At 53.9% G+C, this 24,306-nt stretch overlaps 1 protein-coding gene across 7 annotated transcripts in view; it reads right to left on the bottom strand.

Annotated features, from left to right (window-relative positions):
- Positions 1-411: 411 nt before the first annotated feature.
- Positions 412-24,306, bottom strand: part of DCTN1 (dynactin subunit 1) — a 29,328-nt gene continuing 5,433 nt past the window's right edge. For 2 of the 7 annotated variants that reach the window (XM_053663360.1, XM_053663362.1), the window contains exons 2-29: positions 17,020-17,265; positions 16,651-16,729; positions 16,461-16,495; positions 12,031-12,051; positions 10,620-10,814; positions 10,065-10,262; positions 9,710-9,914; positions 9,555-9,633; positions 9,283-9,442; positions 9,059-9,163; positions 8,691-8,882; positions 8,485-8,601; positions 8,099-8,251; positions 7,341-7,501; positions 7,069-7,237; positions 6,711-6,779; positions 6,424-6,486; positions 6,162-6,311; positions 5,843-6,004; positions 5,624-5,755; positions 5,296-5,421; positions 4,925-5,067; positions 4,478-4,644; positions 2,749-2,882; positions 2,443-2,635; positions 2,126-2,205; positions 1,292-1,381; positions 412-885 (exon numbers count right to left, since the gene is read on the bottom strand). In XM_053663360.1, the coding sequence (XP_053519335.1) occupies positions 751-885; positions 1,292-1,381; positions 2,126-2,205; positions 2,443-2,635; positions 2,749-2,882; positions 4,478-4,644; positions 4,925-5,067; positions 5,296-5,421; positions 5,624-5,755; positions 5,843-6,004; positions 6,162-6,311; positions 6,424-6,486; positions 6,711-6,779; positions 7,069-7,237; positions 7,341-7,501; positions 8,099-8,251; positions 8,485-8,601; positions 8,691-8,882; positions 9,059-9,163; positions 9,283-9,442; positions 9,555-9,633; positions 9,710-9,914; positions 10,065-10,262; positions 10,620-10,814; positions 12,031-12,051; positions 16,461-16,495; positions 16,651-16,729; positions 17,020-17,247 (3,741 nt within the window). In that variant the 5' untranslated portion in view covers positions 17,248-17,265 and the 3' untranslated portion in view covers positions 412-750. The other 5 variants (XM_053663359.1, XM_053663358.1, XM_037130832.2 and 2 more) reach the window with 5 other exon arrangements.

The raw sequence follows: 24,306 nt of genomic DNA, 5'->3' as shown, positions 1-24,306 counted from the left end.
TAGAGGGACTTTGCAACTTCCCTCCTTCCTTACCAGTCTGTTACTTTGGTCTTCCCTTACTGAGCAAATGTTCCCTTGCAGGAGCCTCAGGCCTCATAGGCGGATTGTGATCAGTGCCTCTGAGGTTAGCTGGGGTGGTGACCGCATCATCAGCCCAGCTCCAAGCACTGGCCTGAAGAGCAGTGGAAGACCCAGGAAGCAGAGGCAGGGCCTGGTAGAGGCTACATACCCTTAGCGCCCTCCATCTCCATAAATGAAGGCAAAAGGGCTCTGGGTCCAGCTGGCCCCTTTTCTCCCCTGCTCACAGTAATAAATGGCACGTGAATCTAAGGGACACAGCATCCCTTCTCCTCCTCTCTTGCTCCAAGCTGAACAGCCCAGGACCCGCTCCCAACACCACACAGAAAGCACTGAAGCACACATATGCTTTAATCAAGGGGTGAAGTCCTCAATCTGGGGGACCTCACTCAACCTTTGGTGGAAGGGTCTCAGCCCATCCCCCACATGCCCTGAAGGCCCTTAGGGAGGGAGCAGCTGGACAGCAAATTCTGGCGAAGGCCAGGGACTGGGAAACGGGGGAGCCCAGGCTGAGGGGCAGGGCAAGGCCTTGACAGGTGGAATGAAGCTGAATGGGGACTGGAACAGCTTGACACACACGCTTCTACCTGGGGGCCGGCTGAGGTGGCTGTGCACCGGGCAGAGTGGCACTGGGGGCGCTGAGGGCAGAGGGGACAGTAGGGAAAGGGGCATTCAGATGAGGCGACCATGCAGCTGGTGCAGCTGCTCCTGGGTCAGCACCAGCCGGTGTCGCTGTCCAAGGCCAGCCGCACACGAGAAGGTCACTTTGCCCATGTAGACAGTGTCGTCCTGCTGCTCCTCCTTGGCCTGGGAGTTGGTGAGAAGAAGAGACCCCCCCCAGTCAGGGGCTCGCTTGAACTGTGTGCCACTGACTGTCCCTGAACCTAGAGGCCAAGGCAGCCCCTAGGAGACAGGTTCTGGGGCTCCTGGGCTACGGTGATCACATTTTCCAAATTAAATTTGGGGGACACGGTCTGACAAGGGAGCTTTGAACCCCTCCTGGTGTCAAAAGTCATATAAGAAGTTAAACTGTTAAAATAGTGAAATTTCTGGAAACAGTACAGTAACTCTCGACTTGAGAGTTGGCCACGTAACTCAGGATGCGCAGCTGTTGGAACTGAGACCCAACAGGCCTTATCAAATTCTGGGGGCGAGGGGAAGGACCCACCTGTGCCTCCACACAGTCCATCCCGCTCCCCATGCTGCCTCTTACCCTGAGGAAAGCTGAGGAAGGGAAGGTGGCGAAGTCGGTGGGGACTGTGGCTCCCCGGCACTGTGATACTGTCTCCTTGAGGACCTCATCCTGATGGCAGGGGGGAATGAGGGTTCATTTAGGGAATCCCCACAGGCAACCCCATTATCCCCCCTTTCCCAGGGACACGAATACCAGGAGCAGGGAGCCAGTCTTCTCTGGCACCAAACTTATGCTATCACCTCTGACCCCATCTCCACCCCAACATCCTTATTTTAAAGACACTTGTCACCCTGGCTGGTGTAGCTCAGTGGATTGAGCGCGGGCCTGCAAACCAGAGTATCGAGGTTCGATTCCCAGTCAGGGAGCATGCCCTGGGTTGCAGGCCAGTTCCCAGCAGGGGGACACATGAGAGGCAACCATACATTGATATTTCTCTCCTCTCTCCTTCCCTTCCCCTCTAAAGATAAATAAATAAAATATATATATAAAAAAAAGACACTTGTCCCCTGAGACCCAACTCAGATTCTACAGGCTCAGGGAAGCCACCACCAACCACTCTACCCTGTGGTGATCTCGACTCTGACAGAAGCTGCACCTGAACCTCACATGCTAAAGGTGATCCTGCTCCACACATTTTGCTGATGAGAATCTGCCTTCTGTTTGCACCGAGACAGTGAGCACCCAAGGCAGGAACCCTGCCTTCCCTTCCACTTCCCCTGCAACGTGCCACACAGCCCAGGGCTGGGCCCAGGGGCACTCTGGGAACACCTGTGGGAATGAATGTGCTAAGACTCCACCAGAAAATACTCCAGAGAAAACGCCAGGGTGAGGAAGGGCAGGGTCAGAGCTGACCTTGAGCTTCTCGATGGTGTCGCTTAGGGACTTGAGTTGAGCCACTTGCTCCAGGAGCTGGGCTGACGGGCTCTTGGAAGCTGTGGGGAGGAAAGGCTGGTGAGGCCCACCAAGGCCCAGGCGGGTGGCTGTCCTGGAACAAGGGTCAATAGTGCAGGTACTAGACCTTCTTTTGGAATAGGCACGTAAGAGTGGATGAATCAGGCAAACTGAAAGCTGAGACCAAAAAGCAGTATGGGAATTGCCTGGGCAGGGGCTACACCTCTGGGACAAGGCGAGGGGCTGAGTCATTCATCCCGGGGTTGGCGGGTCCATACCAGGGTTGCTGCGAGTGATGTCTACTACGTGGGTGTGTGTGCTCAGCTGGTTCAATGTTTCCAGCAGCTGGCTGGTCTTACGATACAGCGCTCCAGTTGCTAACTCCCTGCCAGGGCCCTCATGGGGCGGGACTGAGAGCTTTGCAACATGCAGAGGGGGCAGGGCTGCTAAGGAGGCCTTCATCTGGGCGCCCTGTTGGTGGAGGAAGATGGTGGTGGTAAGAAGTGACAGAAGGCCCTGCCATCCATCATCGATGGGACAAGTGTGCTCCACCTCCATCCCAGTCCTCCCTGTGACCTCCTCACCTTGAGGATGCTGTTCTCATGCTGGAGCTGGGAGATGTGCAGCCTCATGGCAGAGATCTGCTGAAGCAGCAGTGGCGAGTCCTTCACCAGCCCCGGACCTGGCACAGACCCCAGCACCTGCCCAGGGGCACCTCCTATAGTCCCACAAGAAACGTTGTCCGTCTCAGCTGGAGAGGGTAGGAGGTGGGCTCCATCTCTGCTCACCACCTTTCCTTATCTCTTCCCAGCCCTAGTCCTGGCTGCTCCCAAGGGGAAGTCTCGCCCTGCTCCCCCAGCCCTGATTCCCAGCAGCCCTGGCAACCCCCACCCCCAGCCAGGGCGGCTGTCTACCTCGCTGCTGTTCTTCTGTGCTCAGGAGAGCCCATGGGAAGCAGGAAAAGAGGAGAGAGCGGTTAGGTCATTTGGGGGTTAGGAGAACACACCAGAAGAATCCTGAACATAAACACTGCAAGAAAACCCTTTTCCTGAACACCATACCTTCTCTAACAAAACTCTACTTCTGCCCTCCACCTTTGAGGGAAGAGCAAACGTGTGAAAGACAGGAGAGGAGAGGGGAGTGAGGCCATGAGGCAGCATGTGATGTGGGAGCAAGAGTGGCAGCGGGAGTGCGTGCTGGGAGAAGCACCGGGGCCTCGGGCGGTTTCTGCCTCCCTGTCCCACACTCCATCTCCCAAAGGAGCAGAGGGGGCGCTCCTGAGACCCTGACACGTCAGCACCCTTACTTCCCCCAGCAGCACAGCTGAGGCTGAGGATGCAGATGCATTACCGTGCTCCTCGGGTTCCCCACTGCTGAGGCCAAAGACACTCATTTTGGGTGGGGAGGTTCGTAAACTCACAACCAGTATTTGTTTAAATAGCCTATGTTGAAACAATACAATGTGGTAACTCTGGAGACCCCTCCCCCAAGGAACAGGAGCCATCTGAACCACAGAGTGGACAGTGAAGAAGGTATGTGGTCACCTCCCAAGTTCCAGACACATCAGTAACAGGGGCTTTGAAGAGGACTAGACCCTAGGTGAGATCAGCTGACAAGACGCGTAGAGCATGGGAGATCTAGAGACCCTGAGGGCTTAATTCCAGAGTTTGTCTTCTAGAGGTGAGAAGGGTAAGAAACTGCAGAGAGAACAAGGAACAAACTCTAGAACAGATGAGAAGTGCGCTGGCAATGGCAACCTCCTTGGTCAGGACACAGGGTAGACTGAGCCTAGAAGCCAGGAAAACTCGACATAAAGAGCCCAGACCACACTACCAGACCAGGCAAAGGTCAGAACACAAGCCCTGATGAAACAGGGAGGACTCGGCCACAAAAGAGACAGCTGCACCACAGGGAGCCACATGAGCTCCACAGGGAAAATACGCCCGAGCAAAAGAGCAACCGAGAGCGGGCCTCAGGCCCACTGGCTGCCACAGTAGGGTCAGCCCAGCCTGCTGCCAGCTGCTGACCCTCTGGGATTCGAGGCTGGGTCAGAGGTCAGCCCACAGACCCAGAGGGGTATCTAGTGGAGTTCCACTGTCTTCAAGCTACACCAACAATTTGGTAGCGCCCCACCTTGCTCAGAGGGGCTCCCCATGTATCTTTGGGAGAAGTGAGGCCCTGGTGAGAGCTGCCGGCGTGAAGCTGGGCTGAACACTGGGGGCTGAGAAGGGGCAGGCGTCGAACTGAGGCCAAGTGAAGAGGGAGGCCATTCAATCTCCCATGGGCTGGTACTGCCTGTCCCCCTGCACTCACCACCAGCAATGCCAGAGACCAGGGTAGCAATACCCGAAGGAGGGGGCCCCCGCAGCCCCTCGATTGTGCGCTTGGACTGGCTGTTCAGCCGCTGCTTCAGCTCTGCCTTCTCTGCCTCCAGCTGGTCGATGTCAGCCTGGAGGGCATCCATTGTCTCCTCGAACTCTCTGTGAAACAGAATCCGGCTCCAGCTGTGTCCCTCCCCTGCAACCCCACGCCACTTCCCAAGCCTGACAGGTCCTTGGAGTGACCCTGCTGGAGAGGACAGGGGGCAGCACAGACTCAGGTTGGGGTGATACAACAGGACAGCAATGGGCAAAGAAAATGGCGTATGTTCCCCGGAGGAATCTCATGATGAGACAGTCTGAGTAGGGGCTAGGTGAGGTGGCAGAGAGCTGCTGGCAGGAGGGAGGATTGAACTACGCAGGGCCCAGGGAAGTGCCTGACTTCTCCTTCTTCCGCAGCAGCGCCTGGGTCTCCTCCAGCCGATTCTGGACTTTCTCGATGCGCTCGTCTGCATCCTTGGCAGCACTGTCTAGCTTCTTCTCCAAGAGGCTCAGCCGCACGTTAGCCTCACTCAGCTCCTCCCCCTGGACAAGGACAGAGAAGTTCTAATTGCTTTACATGCTCCCACAACCCCCTGGGACAGACCACAAGATAGAAAACTCCTTAAGGGCCCACAAGAACTCCCACGGATCACAGGTGCCACTTCTCCCCCTAATCCCAACCCTTCTCAGCCCTGATCCCCAACACTCACTGCTGCCCTGGGCCCCACAATACTTCCTGGACCCCAGATGCTGAGCCTACCCTACCCTCACCTTGATCTTGAGTGACTTCTTCAGCTCCTTGATAACTGTCTCTCGATCTTCAAGCTTCAAGCCCAGGCCTTCAGCATCTGTGATCTCTGCACGAAGGGCTGCAGCCCGCAGCTCAGCCGGGGGAGGCTAAGGGCCAAGGTGGGGACAGTGGGCAGTGGAAAGAGGGTATCACCAACGTGCTGCTTTCGGAGATCCAGTTTCTTGTCTTGTGAGCACGGTGGTGCTCTCGATTCCTTCCTCCACCTCCCAGCCCTCCCACAACTAGCAGCAGCTCTGCAAGCCCTGCTCCTCCAGGCCTCAGGAGCCCCTCCACGGAGCTCCCACCCACCTTGCTAGGGGGCCGCTCTGCATCATACTCTCCCTCCTGCATGGCTGTGGCCAACTTGTTCATGGTACTGATGAGGATAGTGCATGACTGACGCAGACACTCGTAGGGGCTGCTGGAGGGGCTCCCATAGATCTGCAGGAGCCAAGGGCAGCAGTGTAGTGAAAACCTCACACTTGCCACCTGACTCCCTACCGCCTTCTCCCAGCCATCCAGGCCCACCTGCTCGCTTGCTTTGAAAGCCAGCTCCTCTAGGGCTGCCACGGGCAGGCCTTCATTTTCTGCCAGTGGGGCGATGAGCTGGGCAGCAGCAGCTGCCACCTCCTGTAGCACAGCCACCACCCATGTCAAGTGTTTCCTGCAGTCGAGGAGTGTGTCGGATACCTGTGCAACAGGCCAGAGTCAGGAGCCCACCTTGGGTCCAGCACCACACTCCCAGTTACCTGGAAGTCATTCTTGCCCCGTCCAGATCCAGATCGGACATACGAGGCCCCTCCTGATCTACTTGGCTTCCTTTCCTTCCTCCCTCATAGCCCTAAACCTGTGGTCCAAAGGCCAGTGCAGCTGGGATCCCAGGAGCATCTGTCCCTGGCATTCGCCTTCGGATCTTCTTGCAAAACTGGCGGATGTCACTGCAAGATGTTTCCAAGTCCCGGAGCAGGAGGGCAATATCTGAAGCCTCCTGCCCACCCTACTCAGGGAACAGGAAATGGATGGGGAACAAAGTCAGCATTAGCACTGGAGGTGAGGATGGGGCAACCAAGAAGGCAGAAGTGCTCAAACAGATCCGGGCGTGCTCTCACCTGTAAGAAGGCACGCAGTCGTCCCACCTCCACACCCATGCAGTCCAGGGCACTCTGGGTGAACTGTGAGGACAGAAGTATGTGCTTGTCAGCACCCGACAGGAGTCCTTCTGCCCCCTCAGCACCTCTAAGAAGCCCCCACCTTCTGCTGACCCCCACACACAAACAGGTTCTCTGTCTTCTCTGATCTGGCCTGTTCCAGTCACCCTCAGGGCCAGACCTCTGGACCTGACAGCCTCTGTTTCTGACCTCTACATGGGGTTCAACTACTAGCCCAGACATTTCACCTTTATGTGGTCCGCCAGCTGCATGGTACTGTCCTCAGGCTGTTCGGCAAGGTGGATGCTATACAGATGCTAAGAGACAACAAAGAAACAGTCACGCTCCACCGCTAGGTGGACCTTTAGGTCTTGGAAAGGACAGGGAATTCTTCCCCGACGACAGTTTGATCCCCAGTCAACACAAGACTCTAGAGGTATGTGAGAACCCAAAACCCCCAAGGGCACCCCCAAGGGCTGCATCCTGAGGCAAGTTCATCTACAGCAAGCTAAGCCTCAGACACACAACCTGGGCTATGCTGGCCATGGCCCCAGAAAGAGAAACCTGCCCTCCCTCCTGCACCAAGCCAGAATTCTCGCCCCAGACCTGGTAGTACTTGATGGCTTTAGTGAGAGGTTCAACATTGACAGTCTCATCTAGCTGGTCCTTGTGCAGCAGCTCAATGAGGAAGTCCAGGGAGCGCTCATGGGCACTCATCTCAGGGTAGAGGCTGCCCACCTTCTTATACACATCCACGCTGCACTGAGAGAGGGCACTGGAAACCAGAGAAAGGCCTATGAGGCCAGGGTCTGCCCGGAGATCTCCATTCCAGCCAATCTGGGATCTGTGGCCTTGAATGGGGGCTGGGGCCCACTTACTGCTCATAGCGGTGGAGCGTGGCCTGCAGCAGAGTCAGCGAGTACACCAGCCCAGCAGCAAAGCTGAGCTGCTCCCCTGAAGCTCCTCGAAGACCGGGCCGCTCTGTACAGTTCTCACTTAGTTCAAACTTCTCCTGGGCCTGCTTTCGAATCAGCTCTGCCTGTGGGAAGAAGTGCCAGGAGCCTGGGGCTCAGAGCAGAGGACGAAGAACACAGACTCAGGAATACAGAACACAGAGCTGAGCAACTATGGGGTGGGGAAGAGGCAGATAAAACAGAAACAGCTCTTAGATGGCCAGGAAGCCTGAGCCAGGCTCAGGGAAGGGAAGTGATGGGGAGATCCAGCGGCTGGGAGGGTTTGAGATGTGGGGACAAAAGGAGAGCGGGACCTGCGGGACCAAGCTCTTTTCTGCAAGCCTAAAGCTGATGCTCCTGCTACCCTTCCACTAGAACACCATCTTGACAATTTTCTCCTAATTCCTGGCCATCTTCTGGATCTCAGCCCAAATGTTATTCCTTCAGTAATAGCCCTCCATCTAAATCAGCTCCCTAACTGTGCACTCTCAAAGAAGCTACCCCGCCTTCATAACAGGCCATCTGTAACACAAATCCATCTGCAACCCTGCGGACTACGTCCCTGCACTACGTCATACACTCTCCATGCGCAGGGATGCTGACTGCTGGCCTCACTCAGCTCCCTCAAGGCCTGGTTCACAGCAAGTTCCAGAGGTTCCTGCTGAATGTTTGACTGGCTGTACCTTGCAAATGAGACGAGGCATAAGCAGCAGCACCAAGACGCAGTCATGGTCCCCACCAGGCCGAAGGAAACTGTCAGGCATGAAGGTTGTGAGCAGGGACATATGCCGGTTGGCCTGGGCCACCTCCATTTGCCTCAGTTCCATCTCAATTGCCTATGAGATGGACAGTAAGGCAGGCTCTCAGCTGGGCTGGAGAGACTCCCAGACCCACTGTGACTCATTCTACCAGGTCCCCTGCTTCTAGGACAAACGCACTCCAGGAGTCTTCCAAACCGTCACACAAAGCACCCCGCGCCCGGGACCCACCCACCCAGTCAGTCCACAGCCATACTTAGGCTGGGCTCCCGAACACTCTCCTCTCTCTCCAGCCCACTTGCTTTCCTGACCTTGGCATGGGCCTTCGTCTCAGCAAACTTGATTTTGAAGTCAAAAGTCTCCGGAGGTGGCTGCTGCTGCCGCTCCACAGATGCCTCCTGCTGGTTCGTCAGTTCCCGGTTCACATCCTGGGAGCAGAGGCGGACAGTAAGACGCAGCTGGGTCATGAGTGAGCCCTGGCATGATCATGGGTGGACTGCGGCGGGTGAAAAGGCACCTGCAGGTGGGCAGTCAGCTGGCGGTATTTCTTGATGGTTTGCTGATAGTCTGCAACTGTCTCCTGAGCTGCCTCCACACGCTTCTGGGCCTCCCGGACTCGGGCGCCTGCCATGTCCAGCTGCTCCCGCAGCTCCAGCTCCGTCTCCCGTGCGTTCTCCTGCAGCTCATCGTTCATCTCATTCATCGCTTCCTGGGAGACCACAAGGGAGTTGGGGCAAAGGAAAGGCAGGGTCGGTGTAGCTGCCCAGGGTCCACTCACCAGACACCCTGCTCAAAGGTCAGGGGTCATGTGTCAGTCCCTCTTTTAACAAGTCCCTTTAAACACCATCCATCCGGGTCAGAAGTCAGCATCTGCTCTCCTCTTACCAAGTCCCCCACGGTCTCTCTCAATTCCCGCACTTTCTCTTCCAGATTCAGGTTCCGGTCTGTGAGCATCTCCACCATCTCCTCAGCACCCAGGGCAGCGTCCACCTGTGTTACAGGGCAGGAATGGGGAGAAGGGCTGCTAAAAGGTGCCGGGAGAGGAGGCATCTATGGGAGAGCCTGGGGGGCTAGCACGGTCTCGGGGAGAGGGGCTGGGCTCCCCAGACCTGCTCCTTGAGCTCATCGATGGTGCTCTCCGCCTGGCTCAGCTCCTCCTGCAGCCGCTCCCGCTGTTGCCTAACAACTTCCAGCTCTTGGTTCTTCTTTTCCATGAGTTTCTGGAGTTTCACATGCTCCTGCTTCTCTGAGGAAGAAAGATCCCGCATCCTGTGGGAAAGTGAGGAGAAGGGGCAGCAAATGTCAGTCACTAGGCAATGGGCACTTGAACACATTTGGACAGGGGAGTAGGCTCCGGAGCCTGGCCGTGAAGGGACCCTACCTCACCAGGGCATCCTTCAGGCGGGCGTTCTGCTCCTCGAGTTGCTTGAGTTGATAACTGGATGCAGCCCCATCTGAGCCTGAGGAAAATCACGAACACTTTCAGACATCATTCTAACCCCACCCTGTGTTTCCCAGCAGCTCCTGGCCCCTTACCCTTCTCTTCAATCTCAGCCTTGAGAATCTCCAAGTCGGTGGTGAGCTCATCCACATGCTCCTTCAGTGCCTCCACCTCCTGCTGCAGGGACTCAGCCCGCTCCTCAGCCATCTCCTTGTCCAGAGTGGCCATCTCGATGGCATCGGCAGTGTCGGCCATCTCCTCCATGTAGCGCTCCTTTGCCTCCAGTGCCTCCTTGGCTTCCTGAGGGGTGGAGGGTGGGGGAACACGAGTAGAGAGAGGCCTCATGTGCTCTACCTCACGGAACGTTCCAGGTTCCAGCTGCAGCTGAGTCCCGGTGCACCGTTTCGGGCCCCACGCCTCCCCACCCACCCCTTTCCTCTCAAGTCGCACCTTCCGAGCCTCTTTGAGGCGCCGCTGCAGGTCGGCCTGCTGCTCCTGCATTTTGCTCTTCCATTCCTGCACCTGCTCCAGCTGGATCTTGTGCTTCTCCAACTCTTTCAGCTTCGCCTTGTCTTCCGCCCGTTTCAGGCGCAGGGTCTCCAGTTTCTCCTCCAGGTCCCGCACCTGGGCCCTCAGCCCCTCCTCCTCCTGCAAAGGAGGAACCCCTGGTTCTGCGCAATAGCCTCCACTGCCCCTAACCGCCCGCTCAGCCTCGCCAAGGCTGAGCTGCAGCAGAAAGGAGAGGAATGTGTGCAAACTTCATTCCAGCCCCAGGGTCAAAAGCAAGTGACATACAAACATCTGAGAAGAGAACAAAATGTATGAGGAAGGTGTGGAAGAAGGACACAGAGGGAAGGGTAGCTGAGTCAATGGTAGGATACCCAAACGCTATGTCCCCACCCTTCTGGTCCAAAGTCTGAAATTCCCCAACCCTGGGAAATCGCCAAGATCTGCCACAAGCCCCTTTGTGTCCCGGTTCATCCTCATTCCAACTCCTGTCCTTACCTTGGAGGGAGAAGGAAGTGGGGGTGCTGCTCCAGGAGAGGTGAGGGCCGGTGTGGGGATGATGGGTGCTGCCAGTGGAGTCTGAGCCGGGGTGCTGGGCTCACTGCTACTCAGCTCACCCGCTGATGCTGAGCCAGAGGGGCCCAGGGAGCTACTGGCTCCCGCCACCCCAGTACTGCTGGCCGGGCGGGTGGGCTATTCACAGAGGGCAGGGGCAGACCAGAAAGTAAGTGGAAGACAGGTGTGGTGAAAGAGTGAAAGAGAATATGAGAATATGGTGAGGGAAGGAGACAGAAAAGACAGAGTGTCAGAGAACAATGAGAACAGTGAGACAGAGTAAAGGGGGGAAGGAAAATGCCAGAGTCAGAGATAGTGACAAAGGACAGGGGAGGAGGGAGGGAGATAGTGAGGCGGGGGAGGAAGGGATGGAGGAAGACATAAGATTATAAGGCTCTTCCTTGGCACCAACCCCACATTCCTCCCTGCCCTGACACTGCCCCCTCAGAGCAGGTTCCTTCCTCACCAGCACTCTCCTCTGCAACCCACTTGTGATCACTCTAGCAGTTTAATACTCAAAATGCTACCATGGCTCTGGGCCTACACCCTCCTCCCCAGGGATAAGCAGTGCCTCGATACAGAATGTAGCTGGTTCTCTGTCATGTCTCTGGAGAAGGCTGGGCGACACGTGGGGGTGCCAGGCTCTATATCCCTGCTAGGCCCTCCCTGCTCTTTGGGAGTCAAGCTGACTCTCCCTCCCTTGGTCTATTTCAGGGGACTCTGCAGGTAAAAGGGTCAAGGTTAAAGTTGTGTTCACAGACTCCCCCTTGAAACAAGGTCAACACAGCCAACCCTTCTGTCATCTCCCTTCCCGAAGACGGAGGCTCTAGTCAGGCGCTACTACCCAGGCCTGTGTAGGGCAGGGAAGAGAAGCCGCCCTGAAGCCCCGGTCCCGGAGCACCCAGGCCTGCCCAGAGCGCTCCCGTGCAGTGCTGAGCTTTGAGGCTCTCCCAGTGGGTCAACAGATACGCAGAACCACATGTATCAACATGCATGCTCGCCTCCTTGTCCCCTGACATTTGGAAGGCCAAGTTCTTCACCTGTCTTTCAGCCCCTGTCCCCATCAAAGCTAGTCAAAATGCCCTGCTTCAAGCAAGCCTGCCTTAATGAACCACAACTACTCTCATTTCTATTTGCACTCAACCTACTGGCTTGGGCATCCTCCCAAAAGTCAGACGTCATTTTCCTAGGAGTGACCTGCCACTACCTTCAGTCCCCTTACTCCCGTGAAGAAAGCACCCAGGATGCACTGTGACCAACTTTTACTTGGCCATACACATGCCCACATACATGCACATGCCTGAAATGTGTGTGTATTCTGCAATGGCTTGCACAGAGGCCTGGTTTTTCTCACCTTGGGCCGCCGAGCTGTGGTCTGGGCAGGCAACAGGAGCCAGAGAAGAAGTCAGGAAAGAAAGGGTGATGGCACAAAGACAGACAGCAAAAGGGACAGCAGTGAGAGCAGAAGAAGTAACAGGAATGGGGCTCGGATTAGCCATGCCCTCTCCCTACCCCACCCCCACCCCCTTCCAGTGAATCACTTTGTTGCCACTCCAGGAACTCAAACTCTGGTTCCCCATTGGTTCTTTCCCCCTCTTACACCCAACCCTTGCACATCTCACCCCTTCGAACACTGGAAATCCTAGAACCCTGGTCTCCTAGACTGAGCCACAGGAGACCAAAGGCAGCAGCTGGTAGAGAAGGTCTCCAGAGACCAGGCCTTCTGCAAACAACTTCTGGCACTCCAGCCCAGAGCTAGAGGCCCTGCCCACCCCACCACTCCCAGGGACTTTCCTAGGTCAGCCTCCTTCCAGCAAGTGCAAGAATCCACAAAGGACCCCCTAGAAATACCATGTAGACAAGACTGATGACATGGGCCCAGAGAGGAATGATGCAAACCCAACAGAAGGAGCTCAGCCCCCCAAACAGAACAACACTGCTGTCTTCCCTACCCTCCCCCATACCCCCTCCCCCACCCAGGAATGGATCCTATAGCAGTCTCCATCCCCAGGGCAGAGGGCTCAGGTGTCAAGACCATCAATACTACATTAGCCAGAAGTTCAGAGCTCAAAGTAACCCCACCCCACTGCCAGAAAGGAGGTGGGGGTGGGCAGCAGCACACTTCAACTACTGCCCTAGACCAAACCCAGAGTCCCCTCAGGTTACTGCAGAGCCGTAAATGGATGGTTAGCTCCCACTCCCAGATAGCGTTCTTGATACCCAGTGTCTCAAGGCTCCAGTAAAAACAAGATTTGGCTTGGGACTCGTTCCTAGGAAACATTGAGCCCAAAGACACCAACCCCCACCCCTCCTACCCTGAGCTAAACCTCCATGGGGGTAGATCAAAACCTATCCTAGGGTCCTCATCTTACTCTGGGAAAGAGTCCCTTGACATAAACCCTGGTAGGGGAAGGGTGCTGGGAGTACAACCAATAGTCATTCTAGCAAAGGTCAAGGGAGGGGGGCCTGCTAGAGGCACAGAGACATCTGGACCTGCTTCCCCGGATTCTCTTACAGGAAACTCTCCCAGAGCTGCTTTGCAGCAGAAGCTGCCTGAACCCCAAGCCTCTAAGGCCCAGAACACAGATTCAGTCAGAGCCAAAAGCAGGCAGGGCAGGGAGCAAAATGCTCAGGGCGTGGGGCATGGGAGTGACACATACCTCTTGCTGCCCCCACCGTCATCTCGCCCCTCCTCCCCCAACCAGGTAGACAGACGAAGTCAACCAGCCTCCACCCCCACCCCAGCAGCCTGCTGCCACCATTGCCCTGGCAACCCAGCAGCAGGACCAGAACAAGCAAGAGTACCTTTCGGGCTGTCGGTGCCTGTCTCATCATTGCAGAAAACCAAAGAAAGCCAGGACAGGAAAGAGGAAGGACAGAGGAGGATGGACACACAGAGGAAGGACAGATGGAGGGAGGGAGGGAGGGAGGGAGGGAAAGAGACCGAACAGAGGGAAAGGCGGCGGAGACAGGAGATTAGTGCATCAAATCCCAACAAAGCAGCCTCAGCTTCCTGACCAGCAGCTTCCCAGCCTGCAAATGGCTGCGGCAGAGATGCAGATGCCCCACAGATTCGCAGAGGGACAGCCAGGCTCCTGCAGGCACCAGAGGCACCCGGCCCAGTTTTCCAGCTTAGGCTTATGGCAGCCTCAGTGGCCGCAGCACCAGCTCTACCTGACGTCATGCACCCACCCTCTTCTGCTTCTTGAGGGTGGAGCCACTGCTCCTCCGTCACCTAGCAACCACCTGACTCTGCTGGCTCCTCCTCCTCCTCATGACTGGATGAAGTCCTGCGCAAAGCCCGCCCTGCTTCTTCCTCCAAAGAACAAGTTCTGGCTCCTCCCTCTCCCTTCTCCACCAACCCCCAAGTGTTTGTTCTAAGAAACTGGGCTAGGGACCATTGCAGAAATGGTACCCTCTGGGGCCAGGGCATCACTGGGCAGGGATGCAGGGTCTCACTGCTCCATCAGCCTTGTTCATACTCATACTCCCCCAAGTCCTCAACACCATCAACTCTTCTTCTGTCTCTTCTTATAACACATACATGCCCAAAGCAGCCCTCTGGCATCAGCATCAGCAACAGCTGAGGGGCACACAGTGAGACTGAGAAACCTTGGGGACCTTCAACAACAGCTCTACTGACAGTGTCTGGCTCCTTTCCCGAGCCCTCCCCTGGCTGTAGGCAAGTTAAAGCCTGTCTCCATAGCGCTTCCAGAAAGGACTGGGGACCTTGCAGAGACATCTGGGTTCTCTTCTGCCCTCCCCCTCGAGTACGTTCTTTTGTTCTAGAGTCAGCTCCCTGCTCCCCAGGGGGTGAGAGCAGAGGCCCTGGGTGGAGAGATCTGCTGTGAGAGAACACTGGAGAGGGGAACCCAGGGGCGGTGGGGTAGACTTCACTTGACTGACACTGCACCGTGAGCAAAAAGGCACTATATCCCAGCTCAGGCAGCCCAGTCAGGGCTCTGCCACAATCCTCCAGGCAGCTGCCAAAACCCCAGGTGTTGGGCATGACTCAGGCCACGCCAGCCTCAGATCAGGCTGTTGGCCAGAACCCCACAGACATGGGAATGCAGGTCCATGCTCTTCTCTATCCAGGGGCCTGATGCAAGAGGAGCCCCAACCAGGAGACAATAATCAACAGAAGAAACCAAGATTCTATGACCTTGGAATGGGCCCAACATCCTGTAGACTAAACTAGCATTCTTTTCCTTCTTACATCCCCATTCCCACCTGAGCCAGAACCCCAAGTACCAGCACGTGGTCTGTTCCATGGCAAGACTTCAAAGTGCGGACCCATCACCAAACAGGAGTTGAAAGGAAGGCGCTTTCCTCTCCCCTCCCACTGCCCCCACCCAACAGCTCTCCATGCAAGGTCGGAAAGGCCTAAGACAGACTGGTGACAAGGAAATCACAGAATCGTACATAGCACAGCACAGGTCAGACAGGCACATGCAGGTCAGAGACAGCCTGGGCGCAGGCCCGAGGCAGGGGGTGGTGTGAGGAAGCGGTCGTGGTAGCAACCAAAGAAGTGAGCCCCACTCCAACAGTGGCTAATGGAAGGCTGTGAGGGGTAGGAGGTGGGCCTCGGGCACAACACAGAAGAGGAGGGAAAGTCTAGAGCAACAGAGTGAATGCGGGCATTTGTGGCAGTGTCCACCCAGAGGCAGGCACAGACTCTCAGGCTTTCCAACTTGGGGCTGTTCTTACTGGGATCCTGCCTCCTTGCCCAACCACCTCACTTGGTGCTTGCGCACTCCCAACCCTCCAGTCTCTCCTCTCACTGCCTCAAGCTTGGGCTAAGAAAGAACTCATCACAGCCCAGTAAAGGCTCTACTCCATGCTGCCGATATTTACGGTCAAGTGCCAGCAGTCTCTGACTAGAAGTCCTGAGACGAGAGGGTGCAGGGATTGTCCTAGCGAATGCTACTTGGGCCTGGACACTGTGCCTGATATCCTTGCAGCCCTTCAAAGGAACTCTGAAAGCCAAGGCCGCGCCATTTCCTCTGGCCATCCCAGCCCAAGGTCACATATACACGCATGCAGCAGCCCAAGACATGCAGGACAGCTGGGGAGGGGGCTCAGAGCCCTCACCCACCCAGGCACAAATAGTAAACACACCACCTTCTTAGGCTTCAGTCCCCGCTGCATGAGGAGTAGGAAAGGGAAGAGTTAGAGAACAGACACCACACTGTGCTAGCTGGCCAGACATCCTGGGTGTAAGTATTAATACCAACTTAGGCATACACTGGCAAAGAGGGAGTCAGGTCACTATTATGCTCTGGGTCCACACCCTGGTCCAGAGTCCAAACCCCACCTCACACACCCTGTGCAGAGCAGCAAAAGGGAACTAGGACAGGCCCTCGCACAACACCTAAAACAGGTGGCAGAGGGCCCAGCTCCTTACCATTCACTGGTGGACAGAAGAGCTCCTTCTGCCTCTAGCTCCTGCTTTACCCTTCCCTCAGCCCCTTTAGATCTTGGCAGCCTTGGGTACCAAAAGGTAGGAAGTTTGTTGACATACTAGGGTCAGACCCATCCTTCACATCATGCCATTCAACCTGGATCTTCTGGGCCCTTATAGTTGTTCCCTGCTACCACCTTTACTCATCCATAAAACAGCAACTCATACCCAGAAAGTTTTCTTCTTTGGGAGGACAGAGACCGGAAGGCTACCTCACTTTACTTACCTACTGCTTCTACCTGCCTGGCATTGAGTCTCCCTCCTTTCTATATCTTTCCCCTCCTTTTCTCTAATACTTCCCCCTCCCACCCCCAATCACTTACCAGTTTGCTGGTCTTTGTAGCTGAGTCAGTTCCCTCTGTAGAAAACAAGAGAACACTGTGGTGGACGGGAGAGTTATAACGAGAAGATGGTGGTGAGAGAAAAATCTCAGGACCCACTGCGGCCCCATGTACTGAGAAAAGTCCTAGGATTCTTGGGTGTGGAGGGGCAACTTAAGTGGGTGGTTGTTACCTCTTTTGAGGGCCTTTGAGGCAGAAGAATCAGGTGTCTCTGGGGAAGTAGTATCTGCTCCATCTTCAAATATCTGGATCTGAGGCCAGAACAGATTCAATACGGCCAGATGAAGACTGCCGTGCCGTAATGTGGCCCGTCCCCAGGCCCCAAACAAGCCTGGGGTACAGGGTAGCTTCCCTAGGGATATATTTCCCATCTTGCCTCCCCCACTACCTCCCATTCGCCCAACCAGAGACTTATGCTCATGCCCAGGAAAAGGGGGCACCAACGCACCAGCTGCACACACAACACAGCACATGAACATGCATGTGTACATGAGCACGCAGTGCATGCACACACAGACACAGGAAGGTAGGGTATGAGTACCTGGGACTGGCGCACAAAGATGCCATGCCCTTCATCACATGTGAAGTACTTCCTGCCTTGGACAGTCCCATCATTCTTGCCCTTTGCTTCGTCCAGGATCACGCCTACCCATTTGCCAGTGGCAAAGAGTGTGGCTCCAACATAAGCCACAGTGCCTCGGTGCCCTTTTCCAATCACCTCCACACGGGAGCCCACTCGCAGAGGCCGGGCACTCGCCTCTGCGCTCATCCTGCTGCCGCTGGGTGTCTGAAAGGCACATTCGAATACTTGGTTACAGGCCTCAAAACAAGGGTGTCATCCCAACACATAAAAAGGCCCCAGTCAGGATCGCGGACCGAGAAAGAGCCAGGAGTCACCTCCCTGAACCCCATTTACAGGGTGAAGTGGACCCCCAAATTCCCTTCTGAAAAATGTCAGTGACGTATTCTTCTAAGACTTCTCTCAACTCCTCTGGAATCTGCCAGAATTTTTAAGAGTTTATATTTAAATTTTGTAACAAACCAGAATTCATCAATAGATCTATGAATGTCACCACATGGCTGCTTTCTCAGGAGCAGTGCCCCCAGCCCCCCACCAAGAAGGGAATGAAGCTCAAGCAAATAACTCAGTTTAGACCAGGCTTCCCGCAACCCAACGCCCTGACACAGGAACCTGAGCTGGAACGACAGGCGATTCAGTAGGTGACCCCACTGAATCCTGGTCCCCTCCCACTGTCGCCTGTCTTCCCTGGGTTCAAATGGCTTTCAGACCTCTCCCTTCCACAAGCACACAACTGTGCCCCCTCCCAGCCCTCAGAGCCCTCAGGTCACCGCCACTCCTTCCTGACCTGACTCCCGACGCCCATCCACACACCCACCATGACACTCCTGGCTGCCTCATTGCTGCCCATTCCAACAATTTAATTCCCTTCTTCCTGACCTGGGTACTGTTCTATCAACTCTCTACTCCAGCTCTAGAGATCCTTCCCCCATTTTATGCTGCTATAAAAAGTGAAACAAAAACCAGGTAAACCAGGTACCTCAGACCTGCCCTACACTCTGCCCCCAACACTCTGCCCACGAGTCCAAATGGATGGCTTATCACCCTGAGGACGGACAAGGTAAAAGAAGAGACTAAACACTGTCCTTGGGAAGCTCTTGGCTCCTGACACACCAGTGATGACAGGACACAGCATGAAATCAGGTCCCAAATAGGCCCATGGTTTAGAAGAAAATCACACCTGAGCCATTTTCAGCAATAGCAGCTCCATGAACCAGGGGCCTTGCAACAAACAACTGAATGAGGTGTGAAGAAGTAACACCACGGTCCCAGTGACTCCACAGGGCTCCCTTCTGATGCCCCCACTTGGCTTCAGAAGGGAGCGGTGCCAGAGCCTGTCACTCCCTAACCCGTTTCTCCAAAGAGCTTATCCAGGAAGGTGAGGAAGGTTAGGAGCTCCCAGGGGCTCCAGGACCCCAAATCATACCCAAGGTATGCAGGGTGTCTCTTGTGGACCTGTCGGTAAAAGGAGCGGACAGTGACATCAAGGCTGGCCCCAAACTTAAGAGACTCTCCCCGACCTCCGGGCCCTAATCAGCCTCTCAGCACCAGGTGGACACAACAGTGGGTACAGATTCGATCACGCCAGGAGAGAGAGCAAGGGACAAACAACAAAGCGGCTCTAAAGAAAGGCTTCACTGTAAAGCCATTCCAACCCACCGGCTCCTTTCAGAGTCCCAAAGACAATCTAGCCCCCTCTCAGGAACCCCTACCCTGAGGTCTAGTTAAAGTCAAAGGTCAGGCCTCACTAGCCCCCACTGAGGGCTCAACTCTGGGAGGGGAAGCCAGTCCAGCCTAACACTACCTGGGCTGCAAGTGGCCCCATCCCAGCTCCAGCCTGTCTCCCCAGCCCCCACAGCAATGTCCACAGGCCCCCAAGCCTTTCAGCGGCCCTCCCAGGGCCACCCCAGATCAGGGCCACTTACCCGGCTATACACGTGCCTCTTGCTCTGGGCCATGTTGCTCGAGGCCTCTACCCCCTCCCCAGCTGGTCAAAGACAGAGAGCAAAGGCAGAAGCCTAGGCAGGAGGGTCAGGGCTGCCGGCCCGCATCAACAGCCACAGGAGCTATCAGATGTGGCCCTACCCAGTCCATGGGCCTGCCGGGATAGAGGTGAGGACAGAGATGGGGACTGGGGAGCACGTCCCCTCTGCTGCCCCAGGATTCCTGAACCCAGAGACACGGAGAATCCTGCTTGCCAGCTGATGAGTCTCACTCTGCGCTAGTGCTGCTCCAGACTTGTCAGGAACCGTGCTAGCCTCTGGGTCCTAGTGCCCCCATGCTTCACCTGGGCCAGACAACAAGGGCAGGGCCTAGGGGGCTAGGCCCAGCCACAGACCCTCAGCACTCATCTCTGGAGTACACTGTCCTAGGCCTACGACTATGACCCTAACCACACTGTCCCCCCACCCCCGTGAGGATGTGAGGCCTCAGCAGGCCCAAAAGCATCAAGTGACACTTCAAAACCATCAGCTGCCCAGGGCCTCCATACAGCCAAAGTAAGGGTCTTTCACCCCCCTTTCTGGTGCTTCCTCCCTCCTCTAAACTCTGCATTTGGGGTCCAAACCCATGACGTTAGGGTCTGGATTTCAATCTTACATAGGCCCTCCCCAATACCTAGAAAGGAAGGGCAGTGCCAGAGGCAACTTCACGCACTTGGCAAAGCAAGTCAACACCAGTCCCCCAGGCTGGCAAAGGCTGCCAGTCATTCTTCTCCCTTCTGGATGTTATAACGGGTCAGGCTCTGAACCTCAGGAGTATCAGGTTCAAATGGATTCCATAAGGGTCAGACACACAAGGCCCAGTTTACCCTGACACCTGACCCTTGTACTCTTGGCCTCGCCTCCTAGGCATCTTCTTAACAGAAATGACAAGATGGTTTATTTTCTGTATTTCTGTAGTTCGCAAAATTTCTTTAACCACGCATTACTTTTATAATGAAAAATGTTTAACTCAGTTAAGATTGTGCATTCTAGAGAAAGGTCTCCAGAAGGCTATGTAACGATACCATATCACTCATTCGCCCACCTAACACGGGCTAGGCACCGCAAGAGCAGGGTCCCTGCCGCTAAGGAGCCAACAAGGTTGGTGTGGTGTCTGACCTGTGGCTCCACTGGGTGTGGTGTCCACCGCCTGGCCTAGAGATGCCTCAGTTGTCTGAAATGGGCTTCCCTGGGTCTTCCTCCTCCCCACCCTCTTGCTAAAGCAAGCCAGATAGCCCTTTCGTAGAATGGTGGCCAACAGCCAAATCTAAGGTCCCAAAACACCTCTCCACATCTTCAATCCAGGCCAGATCCCCCAGATCTCTCCTCCCCTGAAAAATCTCCACATGGCCTCCTGTCTTCCCTAAACACCATTACACAGGGGGGCAGAGCCATGCGGGTCCTTGCAGCATGGACTCCACATGTGCAGAACACTTTACAGTCTACAGAGAATCTTGGTTTTAGACTCCAGCTGTTTACATACAATTCCTGGCTTCACCACTGGGTAGCTATATAAATTTGGTCCACTTACTTAGTATCTCTGGGCCTCAATCTTCTCATCTGCCAATTGGGAACAATCAAAGAACACAGAGAGCTGTTGTGAGGACTAGCTGAGATAATCCATATAAAATATTGAAGACATTGCCTGGTATTTAGTAAGCATTCAATTAAAGTTAGCTAATGACAATGTTATTATCATCATCATATTTGGACATCACAGTTACCGCCACAGAAAGGCAAGCCAGAAACAATGCTGAAAGGAAACTGCGGCTCAGAGAACTGGGCCACCTCCCTAGAGTTACACAGAAGATGAGGAGTGGACCCAAAACTGGACCACAGCCTGGACTGAACCCTCTGCACATCCTCACTGCCATCACACATGTCGCACCAGGCTTCCGAGGCCATGCTGTTCCTCTAGACCATACTGCCTTCAGAGAATCCAAAGGGCTCAGCTCTAAGAGCAGCCTCACAACTCACTGGCCACATGGGTATATGCAGTCACCTAGCTTCTTGGAGGCTGTTTTTTCTCCTGTAACATTGGAATAATTATCTACATTAATGTTATGAGGCTTGAATAAGATAAAGTACATAAAAGTGCTTTGTAAAAAGTCTAGAAGTTGTAGAAGTGCGAAGGGTCACCTGTCATAACCAGAGATGGAATATAAGTCTTCAAATAAAATATCTAGACAACAAATATTATGAGGATTACAGACAGCAGAAAGATGAGAGCTAGAAAGAAAAGGGTACCTGACTGCCTCGTACTTTAGGATGGTTGTTTTTTTCTGATACGTGGAGAGGAAAGACTTGCAAATACTTCCTGTTATGAACAACACCGTATGAGCAGAGATGGAAACAACTTCGCTTCACTCAGGAATATCAAAGAACACTAGCTGGACAGAAGTGAGGAATTCAAGATGAGTTTTCCTATTAAACGACAAGCCTTGTAAAGCACAGCCCACAATGGTTTCTCCTTATGATCCCATCACCCTTAGCTCATAGAGTCAAATATTTATTGACTAAATAAACACATTAATATTGACATACATTAGAAGGTAAGTGTGGCTAGCAAAGGAGTTTAACATCACAGAGAGATAGATGGACTTGACCTAGTAACAACAGGAAGCCAGCCTCTTTCTGAGCAGGAGACTATCATAACGGAAACTGCTTTAGGAAGATCAAACTGAAGGGCAAGGAGATTGGAGTGGAGACCGGAGCAACTTGGTAAAGATGGGGATAACATGCCCTGACCAGTGTGGCTCAGGTGGTTAGGCATAGTTCGCAGAGTGAAAGGTTGCCTGTTCAATTCCCCGGTCACGGCACATGCCTAGATATCAGATTCAGTGCCCAGTCAGGGCATACACGAGAGGCAACGGATCAATGTCTCCCTCACTTCCTCTTCCTTCTAAAACAAATAAATAAAATCTTTTTTTAAAAAAATGGGGATAACAGCAAGGGGTCTGCTGCTGCAATAATGAGCAACGGGTGAAGAGGGCCTGAGCCAGCCTCCTGAGAGGAAGAGAAAAGGAAAAGGGCCCATTTAGAGGTGGTTCCGAAAAGCCCTGGAGAGGCCCACAGACAGATCAGACATGCAGAAAGAGGCAGTAGGCCTGCACGGGCTCCTGAGACAGACACGCCTGGTTCGGCTTCAGTTCTGCTCCTTCATCTGTACGACTCTGGTCAAGATATTTAACTCAGAGACCAGGTTACCTTGTCTGAAAAAAAGGGGAAATAATGCCTGCCTCACAGGGGTGCTGTGAGGATTCAATAAGATTAAAGTAAAGCATTTAGCACAGTGCTTGGCCCAGAATATGTGCCCGAGGAATTGTAGGCATCGTTTTCACTGTTATTGAGAGGGTACATCAATGATGACTTGCACACAGTAGCTACTCAAATGCCACATAAATAAATGAAAGCACAAATAAGTGAATGAATAAACCGGAGTTTTCAAGCATGAGTAATAGAAGAATAATGATTGAAAACATTAACAGCATTGGGTAGAGAGTGGAAAATTTCAATTATAAAAATTAAAAAAAAAAAAAGAATTGGGCAGAGGGGATGGGAAGGGAAACTGACCATGTTAGGAGAAAGTAAGTCTTGTTCTTAGGGCCTCCTCTGGGGCAAATTTACCTGGGTACACTGACACAGGTCTTTCCTATTTCCTTCCAAAATGTGCCTGTCATGCAGACAAAACAGATTCCTTTATCCCCAATCCACAGGTTATGGACTTGAGGCGCGAAAGTCAAACAACTCACTCTGAGTCTCATGGCACGACAATGGCAGGGGGCAAATCTGACAGGTACACAATCCTTCCACAGCACCTCTGGGCCGCACCTCATGTCACACAGGACAGGTCCGAGTTCCCTCAGCCAGGGAGAAGACAGATACCCCTGGATTTCTCATACATTTTCCTCCCCAATGATATTAGATAGTACTAAAATGTCTAGGAAAATGGGAGAGAGGAAGAAAAAAATCTGTCTGATAAATAGGTTACTAATGGTCTTGGAGAACATGTAAGAACATGAAAGGAAAACAGGTAGATTTCCTTTCATATTTGGGAATAGAGGAAAAGCCTCTTTGGTACCCTGCCTGTACCATTGCTACCTTGCTTTTACTTGCACCCAAGCATCCTTTGAGCCCTCAACCTCTTCTCATCTCACCTCACCTTGACCTGAGCTAACCCAACTGTTTCCTTTACCTGATCCCACTCATTAAGGAGCTGTTCTGAAATCCAGGCAGTCTGACAATGGGGTCCACACACTTGAACTGAACTACACTAGGCACTGCACATGACTAGTTCGGTTACAGAGATAAAATGAAATACAATGGTAATTAATAAGAACCAGATCTCCTAAAGACTAAAGTTGTACATCTCTGAGAAAGGACTAGTAGGTAAGGGATAAGTGTGGATGGAAGTCCCTCAGAAAAGCACAGGGTATGCTCACTGAGTGGGGAATGGAGGCTGAGGTAGGGGGTGGGGGCTAGAAGTTTGGAAGGCTAGATTCCAGATACATACAGCAACCCAGAAAGGAGACATATACAGTGCCTTTTGTTCCTAGGTTCTACTCCTGTTTCTGCTTTACAGATCTCACACAGAGAGGGCCTTGCCTCTCAATGGACTTTCTTTACCTCTCCAGCTCCTCATTATCCCCACATATGCCTGTAGCCCACTCCCAATCTGCATTCAGGTCTACCTCCTCACAAAGTATCCCCCTGCTCCAGGAATACCCAGTAACTGCCAGGCCAACCTCCAAAGGGTCCAGACCTCCAAAGGGTTCAAACCTCCAACAGCCAGCAAGGAAAGCTATACAACCTGCCTCACTCATCCTCAATAAAGGACCTTTTGCAGAAAGGCAAGAGGCACTGGGGTGCAGGGCTGTACTCAGGAACTGCAACCCTCCCAGTGCTAGGAGACCAGCGTAACAACCACTTTGAAGTTCCTGCTGGTTCCTCCCCATGAATCAACTAGCAAGAAAGCCCTGGCACTAGGACCCTGCAGACAGGGAACTCTGAGCCTGCGCTCTAAAAAGAGAGATGCACCATTTCACAACTTCAGCAAAAGCCAAAGCAGCCAACAAAGCCATAGCTACCTGGGCTGTGCTGGGCTCTGCCTTTTGGGCAGCTCCGTGGCCACTCCCCAGAAACACAGCATTCTGTCCTTTCTCTTTTTAAATGCACGTCATCGTCTGATCATAATGGAAAATCAATCTCAAGTCACCGCGCAAAGGCGTATCCATGGCAACCTCAGGAGGAAGGACAGGGAAATGAT

The sequence above is a fragment of the Artibeus jamaicensis genome, unplaced genomic scaffold, assembly GCF_021234435.1.
Source record: "Artibeus jamaicensis isolate MK-2021 breed Jamaican fruit bat unplaced genomic scaffold, CSHL_Jam_final contig_3174, whole genome shotgun sequence".
In the NCBI taxonomy this organism is placed as follows: Eukaryota; Metazoa; Chordata; class Mammalia; order Chiroptera; family Phyllostomidae; genus Artibeus; species Artibeus jamaicensis.
Note: the sequence above shows the minus strand (reverse complement) of the source record. Positions and strands in the feature narration are given on the sequence as shown.